The sequence below is a fragment of the Oncorhynchus masou genome, chromosome 1, assembly GCF_036934945.1.
Source record: "Oncorhynchus masou masou isolate Uvic2021 chromosome 1, UVic_Omas_1.1, whole genome shotgun sequence".
Lineage (NCBI taxonomy): Eukaryota > Metazoa > Chordata > Actinopteri > Salmoniformes > Salmonidae > Oncorhynchus > Oncorhynchus masou.
The window spans coordinates 18,914,092-18,923,583 of NC_088212.1; the positions used below are offsets into that span (position 1 = coordinate 18,914,092).

General features: G+C 44.9%; 1 protein-coding gene across 4 annotated transcripts in view; it reads left to right on the top strand.

Annotated features, from left to right (window-relative positions):
- The window catches only part of LOC135524912 (acetyl-CoA carboxylase 2-like), a 52,691-nt gene extending 43,456 nt beyond the window's left edge, over positions 1–9,235 (top strand). For 2 of the 4 annotated variants that reach the window (XM_064952777.1, XM_064952800.1), the window contains 16 exons: positions 74–196; positions 334–603; positions 1,037–1,134; positions 1,271–1,391; positions 1,554–1,664; positions 2,148–2,291; positions 2,594–2,714; positions 2,919–3,015; positions 3,354–3,450; positions 4,851–4,986; positions 5,321–5,498; positions 5,675–5,787; positions 6,065–6,219; positions 6,493–6,663; positions 6,917–7,053; positions 7,162–9,234. In XM_064952777.1, coding sequence (XP_064808849.1) covers positions 74–196; positions 334–603; positions 1,037–1,134; positions 1,271–1,391; positions 1,554–1,664; positions 2,148–2,291; positions 2,594–2,714; positions 2,919–3,015; positions 3,354–3,450; positions 4,851–4,986; positions 5,321–5,498; positions 5,675–5,787; positions 6,065–6,219; positions 6,493–6,663; positions 6,917–7,053; positions 7,162–7,288 — 2,199 coding nt within the window. In that variant the 3' untranslated portion in view covers positions 7,289–9,234. Of the gene's footprint in view, positions 1–73; positions 197–333; positions 604–1,036; positions 1,135–1,270; positions 1,392–1,553; positions 1,665–2,147; positions 2,292–2,593; positions 2,715–2,918; positions 3,016–3,353; positions 4,987–5,320; positions 5,499–5,674; positions 5,788–6,064; positions 6,220–6,492; positions 6,664–6,916; positions 7,054–7,161 lie in introns of those variants that run through there. The other 2 variants (XM_064952901.1, XM_064952843.1) reach the window with 2 other exon arrangements.
- Positions 9,236–9,492: the final 257 nt, after the last annotated feature.

Below are 9,492 nucleotides of genomic sequence, written 5' to 3' on the forward strand. Positions count from 1 at the left end.
GTTTTTTACCCTTGATCCTTCCTCTGTTTAAGCTGTGCGGACTGTATTTCTTTTTAACCCATGTGTCTCGTAGGCCCTCTTTAAGCTGTGGGGTCCGGGTGACAGTTACCCTAAAGACGTGCTGATGTGCACTGAGCTGGTGCTGGACCCGCAGGACCGACTGGTGCAGATGAACCGCCTGCCTGGAGACAACCAGGTAGAACACGTCATTCTCAAGTGGATTGGAAGGAACTGAAGCAAAGATAAGCAGGACCCTATTTATTTTAAATCCCCTGTTGTCCCAAAACCACATGGCAATCGCATATACCCTTCTTCACTCTCTCTCTCTCCCAGGTGGGAATGGTAGCCTTCCGGATGCGAATGAAGACGCCTGAGTATCCCGAGAGCCGCGACATCATCGTCATCTGCAACGACATCACCTATATGATTGGCTCGTTCGGGCCCCAGGAAGACCTGCTGTTCCTGCGGGCGTCGGAGCTGGCCCGGGACGAGGGCATTCCTCGTATCTACATCTCAGCCAACAGCGGGGCGCGCATTGGCCTGGCCGAGGAGATACGACACATGTTCCAGGTGGCCTGGATCAACCCCCAGGACCCTTACAAGGTGGCTTACCACCAGGCACTACTTACCAGTAGACTCTATGCCAGACCATTTAGCTATTGACGCACTCAACTCAATAGTCATTCTAAAAAGGTCTTTGGGTGCAGGGTTGAAACTTGTAAGGGCATAACCATGCTGGTAAAGGGGGGGGGAAACACTCGCTGGAAATACTCATTCAAAATGTAAATAATTTGCTGCAGTAGAGGTCATGGCAATCAAACATGTTCATTTTCTGACTTACCGGTATTCCTTCCCTCCACATGTGCTGGTGGCATGGTCTACTAGGTTTGACAAACAGAATTGTGATCAGAACAGTGGTGGGTGGGGCATAATGTAATCACTATCAGCCTCTACACAGTCATGCCCTGTCTCTGTCACTGTGTGAGCCCTCTTCCTTTGGACTGATGACTGTTTGTTTTATTGTGTCCACCTGTAGGGTTTCAAGTATCTGTACCTGACGCCCCAGGACTACACCCGCATCAGCTCTACCAACGCTGTCCACTGCCACCATGTGGAGGAGGGAGGGGAGTCCAGGTAGGACACACCCCCTTCACCTGGAGCTAGTCACCCCTTTATCAAATAGCACAGCTTACACACACAGGTTGTTATCCCAGAGATTCGCTGACTCACTCTCCTCTCACTCTCTCCCATCCCATTGACTGGGCTCCAGGTACGTTATCACTGATATCATAGGGACCGAGGAGGGACTGGGGGTGGAGAACCTGAGGGGATCAGGCACCATCGCCGGGGAGACATCCCAGGCCTACGATGAGATCATCACCATCAGCATGGTCAGGAGGAGACGTCACATCACCACAACAGACACACACGCACGCAAACCGCACACGCACACACACCCACGTCTCTTTGTCTGGGGTTAGATATCCCAGGTGGTTAGGCCTACCATGCCTCATAGCTTATGTTAAAGCCATGTTATGTCCTGGTTACTGCAGGTGACGTGCCGTGCCATTGGGATCGGGGCCTATCTGGTGCGTCTGGGGCAGAGGATCATCCAGGTGGAGAACTCCCACATCATCCTGACTGGGGCTGGAGCCCTCAACAAGGTATGCCTCTGTCCTGTCTAAGACTTTTCCAAGAAGTGAACACAGGTCCACTATTAGGATAACATAATGGTCATTTGAGACCATATCAGCAGTGGACTGACAAGGAATATATCAAAATATGTTTTTTAGCTAAAATACCCCTTTAAGAAGAATCGTATTTCATAAATAGTGAAACTATTACTTTAAAAAAAACCTACTTTAAATAACCATTAATGCCTTCTGCTTTTCAACCACTTAGACGGCAGGTAGCCTAGTGGTTAGATTGTTGGGCAAGTAGCCCCAACGTTCCCCGGGCCGCAAAGAAGTGGATGTTGATTTTGGCAGCCCCCCGCACCTCTCTGATTAAGTTGAATGTTTTCAGTTGTACAACTGACTAGGTATCCGCCTTTCCCTGTTGCGCAGCATCCGAACCGGATGAATGTAATCCACTGGATATGTGGTGATTTTTCAGTTTCGTTGACAGTGGAGCTGTTTTCATTGCAGGTCCTGGGCCGAGAAGTGTACACCTCCAACAACCAGCTGGGAGGTGTCCAGATCATGCACAACAATGGCGTGACACACAGCACGGTGCCTGACGACTTCGAGGGCGTTTTCACCATCCTGCAGTGGCTCTCCTTTATGCCAAAGGTACATACGAAGAAGAGAAAGAACATCCTAGCCTGGTCCCAGATCTGAGTCTATATTCATAAAGCTTTTCCCGATTAGTAGTGCTGATCTAGGATCAGGTCCCCCCTGTTCATATAATCGTATTCATTATGTTCTAACAGGCAAAACTAATCCTAGATCAGCAGTTATACTCTGAGATGCCAAGTTGGCAAGACCGCACAAATAGATGTGGGACCAGGCAAAAGATGTCCGGTAAGAGGTCGAACTCAGCCGACCAACCCCCAGATAGAAGATCTCAGAACATTGTTCTACTCTGGTTTCAGAACAAGCACTCTCCGGTGCCGATGATCCCACCCAAGGACCCAGTGGAGAGGGAGATTGAGTTCACCCCCACCAAGGCTCCCTATGACCCCCGCTGGCTCCTGGCCGGGAGGCCCCACCCCAGTAAGACACACTCTGCAGAATACATAACCCTCTTAACTCTGCCCAGATTCTATTTCCCCATGGATATATCACTATCATTTTGATTCCACGGTGTAGTGTACTGTATTTTGAATCGAACCAAAACTATTTAAAGTGCATTAAAAAAATGCAATACACTTTACATATTAATGTGGACGACTAAATCAACTCTGTTTGTGTGTTTAGCTGTGAAAGGAGCCTGGCAGAGTGGATTCTGTGACCATGGCTCCTTCATGGAGGTACTGGGATCTTGGGCCCAGACAGTAGTGGTAGGCAGAGCCAGGTACGCACATACGCACAATAGCAACTTGTAATCCTAGAATTCTGTGATAGAAATGCTTACAGAAGACATACGAGTAAAACTTAAAGTCTGCAGGTACAATACATTATGATGAAATTCTAATGCATTTTAATCTTTACTAAAAAACCAGCCATTTTGAGTCAGTAGAAAAAATGTTTGCAACATAGAGAGAGACATTTGAAGTGTTATAATATGACATTATAAAGGTCCATACATGTTGACAATATGTAAAGCATCATACCTACAGGATATGGAACCCCTGAGATGTTAGTGCTCAGAACGTAAATTAACAACTAACTTGTAACAAAAAAACATCACAGGTTAGGAGGGATTCCTATTGGTGTCATCGCAGTGGAAACACGCACCGTTGAGGTGGCTATCCCGGCCGATCCAGCCAACTTGGACTCTGAGGCCAGAGTGAGTGGCTTAGTGTCCACATTGTACACTGAGTGTACAGAACATTAGGAACACCTGCTCTTTCCATGACATAGACCGACCAGGTGAAACCAGGTGAAAGCTATCATTCCTTGTAGATGTCACTTGTTAAATCCACTTCAATCAGTGTGTAGATGAAGGGGAGAAGACAGGTTAAAGAAGGATTTTTAAGCCTTGAGATAATTGAGACATGGTTGTGTGTGTGTGAAATTCAGAGGGTGAATGGGCAAGACAAAAGATTTAAGTGTCTTTGAACGGGGTATGGTAGTAGGTGCCAGGCACACCGGTTTGAGTGTGTCAAGAACTGCACCGCTGCTGGGTTTTTAATGCTCAACCGTTTCTAATGTGTATCAAGAAGGGTCCACCACTCAAAGGACACCCTGCCAACACGACACAACTGTGGGAAGCATTGGCGTCAATATGGGTCAGCATCCCTGTGTAATGCTTTCTACACATTGTAGTCCATACCCAAAAATAATTGAGGCTGTTTTGAGGGCAAAAGGTGGTGCAACTCAATGTTAGGAAGGTGTTCAAGTTTTAATGTCACATGCACAAGTACAGTGAAATGCCTTTCTTGCAAACTCAAAACCCAACAATGGAATAAACAGACACTAGAAAAAAACACGAGAAATAAGAATAGGAAATATGAAATATACAATAAAGTAAGTAAGTAAGCACACTATATACAGGAAATATTTAAAAATACCATATTTACATGTGCAGGGATACTGGAGTGATGGAGGTAGATATGTATAGGGGTAAGGTGACAGGGATACTGGAGTGATGAGGTAGATATGTATAGGGGTAAGGTGACTAGGCAACAGGATAGAAGATAAACACAGTAGCAGCAGCTTGTATGTGAGTGGGTGTCCGAGTGTTTAGAGGCTCTGTGAGTGTGCACAGAGACAGTGCAAAGATTGAGTTAAAAGATCAATAAAGATACATTTTTATCAGTCATATTGCTTGGGGATAGAAGCTGTTCAAGAGCCTGTTGGTGTCAGACTTGATAGACCGGTACCGCTTTTCATGCGGCAGCAGAGAAAATTGTCTATGGCTTGGGTGGTTGGAATCTTTGACGATTTTCCAGGCCTTCTTTTTAAACCGCCTGATATAGAGGTCCTGGATGGCAGGGAGCTCAGCCTCAGTGATGTACTGTCCGCACAACCCTCTGTTTTGTACACCTAGTGCATGTTGTGTCCTTTAATGATTACGTAATGGACCTGCTTGTGTCATATGCCAAGTGGACCTGTTAGTAAGCCGTCATTAATAAAGTTTTGATGCCTTCGATCATTTTAGAAAATAAATACATGATCTGACAAGGTAACGCAGACTGAAATGACAGCTACACCAGAGTGTAATATCCCTCTGTGCGTTCCTCTCAGCTGGTGCAACAGGCTGGCCAGGTGTGGTTCCCGGACTCAGCCTTTAAGACGGCCCAGGCCATCCGTGACTTCAACCGCGAGCGGCTGCCTCTAATGGTGTTCGCCAACTGGAGAGGCTTCTCCGGGGGAATGAAAGGTACAGACTGGCAGACCTGGGTTCAAATACAACATAAAATAATTTCAAATACTGTATCTGTGCCTGATTGAGCTTGCCTGTTTTAAGGGAACCAATAGAAAAGTCTAGAAAAGTGCAAAGAATGCCCATCTGGCTGATTAAAGTAAAGCTCAAAATATTTAAAAAATTCAAATAGTATTTGAACCCAGGTCTGGTACTGACTGGAACAATAACTGCCACTAAAACACCCCAGCATTTATAGAATAAAATAAAACCATAACTGCGCATCCGTTTCTCTCAACATTTATAGAATAAAATAAAACCACAAGTGCAAGTCCGTTTCTCTCTCTCTTAGACATGTACGACCAGGTGCTGAAGTTCGGTGCCTACATCGTGGATGGCCTACGGGAGTTTCGCCAGCCCGTGTTGATCTACATCCCGCCGCACGCCGAGCTGAGAGGGGGATCCTGGGTAGTGATCGACCCCACCATCAACCCTCTGTGCATGGAGCTCTACGCAGACAAGGAGAGCAGGTGGGCCTTTTTACATTTACACAGGAGAGAAGCTTCCCTGCATTGTGAATGAGTTGCTCTCTTACTCTCTCTCTTTCTCTCTCTCTCTTCATCTTTACCCTCCCCTTATCTTCCCTCTCCCCCTCTCCTCTTCTCTCTCTCTCTGTCTGTATCTGTCTCTCACTCTCCCTGTCCAGGGGTGGTGTGCTCGAGGCAGAGGGCACTGTTGAGATTAAGTATCGCAGGAAAGACCTGTTGAAGACCATGCGCCGAATCGACTCAATATACGCCGTTCTGGCTGAAAAGCTTGGTAAAGTCTTACAACAGTACCTGTAGTTTCACCCATATCTACAATAGGCATTATGTTGTTTTTTTTCATTAGCATTATATTGTTGAAGTTGAAGTTTTGGCATGTTTAGAGTAAAAGGAGTATGTCAACTATTAAAAAAAACAACGTGGTCATTAGGCACCAAACAAAAATAATCAGACTGAAGCAGGATAAGACTACCTGGATTTGTCCAATAAGAAACAAACATGTTCTGCTTTCCATTGGAGACACTGGCTGATAAATCCTTTTGACTGACCAGGTACACCCGAGCTGACGGACAAACAGCGGCGGGAGCTGGAGGCCAAGCTGAGTGCCAGAGAGGAGTTCCTACTGCCCATTTACCACCAGGTGGCAGTGCAGTTTGTGGACCTCCACGACACTCCTGGTAGGATGCAGGAGAAGGGCGCCATCACGGTAAGAATCAACTTTCCTCTCTGTATTTTCAACAACACTTTCTGTGTTTTGATAGTCAATCAAACAAGAGAAGGTCCAAGAGCCAACACTGCAAAGCAAAATAAAGTTGAAGGAAATTACAAGTGGAGCACGTGGGCTGGCAGGAGATGCATGTGTCGTGGCCAGTCCTATTCTCTGTACCTGCAATGGGACAGGGGCATTAGTGTCCCTCCCTCTCACTCTATTGTCTGTGTAACCCGGGGGTGGTCTGTGTAACCCGGTGGTCACATGCAGGACATCCTGGACTGGAAGAACGTGCGGAGCTTCTTCTACTGGCGTCTGCGGCGCCTCCTGCTGGAGGGCGTGGTGAAGTGTGAGGTCCTGCAGGCCAACCCAGAGCTGAGTGACGGACACATCCAGTCCATGTTGCGCCGCTGGTTTGTGGAGACTGAGGGAACAGTCCAGGTATGGACGTCACAACTTAATGTCTCTGTTCATGTCATACAAGTGGTGTTATGCTATTATAGTGTAGTAGCCCTGTCTGAAACATGTATGCCCTGTCTGGAACATGTCCTAATTGTCACCCTCTGACCATAAGGAGTTATTTTTGATCCAATGTTTAAGATGTTGGGTTACTGCGTGGGAAACACAATCTATTTCACTACAATCCATTGTGTGGAGAAGTGTTTTAGAGTGAGATTCTGTGCCTCATTTCCAGGCGTACCTTTGGGACAACAACAAAGCGGTGGTGGATTGGCTGGAGAAACATTTGACCAAAGAGGACGGCACACGATCAGCCATCAGAGAGAACATCAAGTACCTGAAGAGGGACCACGCCTTAAAACACATCCGCAGGTACACACACACACACACGCGTGCGCGTGCATGCACTTGAATGTACTCTTTGTATATTACTGGCAACTACCAGTAATCCTGTTGTGTATACTGTGTTTGCTATTCTAGCCTGGTGCAGGCCAATCCTGAGTTGACCATGGACTGCATCATCCACATGAGCCAGACCATCACTCCGTCCCAGAGGGCCAAGATTTCCCACCTGCTGGCCACGATGGACGGCACAGCCCCCAGTTAAACTCCAGGTCTGAGCTAAGCTGCCTGACGCCTTAAACAAGACATCTATGTAGTTGTCCCATACGAGAGAGACTAGAGAAGTAGACGTGTGGATCCTAGGGCCAGCATCTTCTCCAGTGCATCCTACTTTCTGTTGTAATCAGGTGAGCCAATAAAGCTAAGACTAAAGCCTGTCTTATTCTCAGGGTTAGGGCTAGTTAGTGCTACTCACTCACTGTAACCAGGCACAGCAGAGATTCACCCTGCCACTGCACATGTACTACATGCTGTGATTGGACATGTTTAGGATGTTCCAAGCAGGCCTGGGTTCAAATACTATCTCGGATCATTTCAAATACTGTATTTGAGCTTGCCTGTTCCAATAGAACCAATAGAAAATGATCAAAGGTACAAACCACACCCACCTGACACTACAGGCAGGCGGAAAGAATGGTCTGGTTCCATGTAGCGGTTGACATTGCTGTGATCAGAGGGAACAGCCACTACTCACTGGCATTTCAAATGCACATTATCAATAGGATGGGAAAACCCATATATTTAAAAAATGTAACATTCATTGAATGGATTGAACCATGGGCCTTTTTGTCAGTATTCTAATAAAGATTCTCATTGCTATCCTTTGAATGTACGGCATACTGTACGAAGGGGAATGTTCTTTTTTCTTTCCCTAATTAAACCAAAGGTTAGTTTTTAGGTCAGTGTCGTCTTTAAAAGCCTAACTATGTGCAATTTGAAAGTCAGGTAAAAGCTTTTTTTGTATTTAACATTACCACCCGGTGTTTATTCTTGTACCCTTGAATTTCTTTCTTTGTATTATTGGTGTTTGACTGAATTAGAAATACACCTGTGTTTTTCCTGAGTCATTTCATTTGTATTTTCATCCAAATTGGCGACAGATTTTCATGCTAATATTCTAAAATTAGCATAAAAACAATGTGTGCATTTTCCCACCTGAGATGTGTTTCCATCAAATTGACTTGGTGCGGATAAAAGGCTGTGCGTGATGAGGTATGCTCAAAAAAATGACTTTTGCTGTTAAATTCCCATTTACCGAATTTAAATAAAATAAAAAACATGTTAAATGGGTTTCTGTCGGATTTTCAACTTTACTGATGGTTTTAACACATTTTTTTTTATATATATAGCGAATGTGCTCATTCAGGTGGAATCATTTGCGTGCTAGCCAACAACTCGCAGATATACAGTGCAGGTGGGCTAGCCTATCATGGACAAAAGAGTGAGATCATTTTGATTTGTCAAACGGCAGCCAAGCTTTGATCATCATGTCACCAGAATAAGACCCTCAATATTTATTGGAAAGGAGCATCAAGCTCATCACCGTGCACTTTCACCACCCTGTGAAGTTCATCATCATTCATCTGTAGCCTAATTAACTGCATGCTTTCCCAACCAGTCTAGTGGGAGGACCACACAACATGTCATCACGTGACTCCAAGTTTACTTTGATATGATGGTTATTATAGCAATATTTATGCATAAAGGCATTTTCACCGCCATTTCTCACATAATACATTTTACAGACACAAAAATAACCCACCTGATAATAACCCACCTGATAATAACCCACCTGATAATAACCCACCTGATAATAACCCACCTTATAATAACCCACCTTATAATAACCCACCTGATAATAACCCACCTGATAATAACCCACCTTATAATAACCCACCTGATAATAACCCACCTGATAATAACCCACCTTATAATAACCCACCTTATAATAACCCACCTGATAATAACCCACCTGATAATAACCCACCTTATAATAACCCACCTGATAATAACCCACCTGATAATAACCCACCTTATAATAACCCACCTGATAATAACCCACCTGATAATAACCCACCTGATAATAACCCACCTTATAATAACCCACCTGATAATAACCCACCTGATAATAACCCACCTGATAATAACCCACCTGATAATAAACCTGATAATAACCCACCTGATAATAACCCACCTTATAATAACCCACCTGATAATAACCCACCTTATAATAACCCACCTGATAATAACCCACCTTATAATAACCCACCTGATAATAACCCTGTATTTTGTTTTGTCGACATTTGTGAAGTTTACCTACAAATTTGCATCAGGCCTGTTGTCACCTTTCTTATCCAACATGTACTTTACTCGCATAAAAAGGTTGGATGGAAACCTGGTTATTGATGG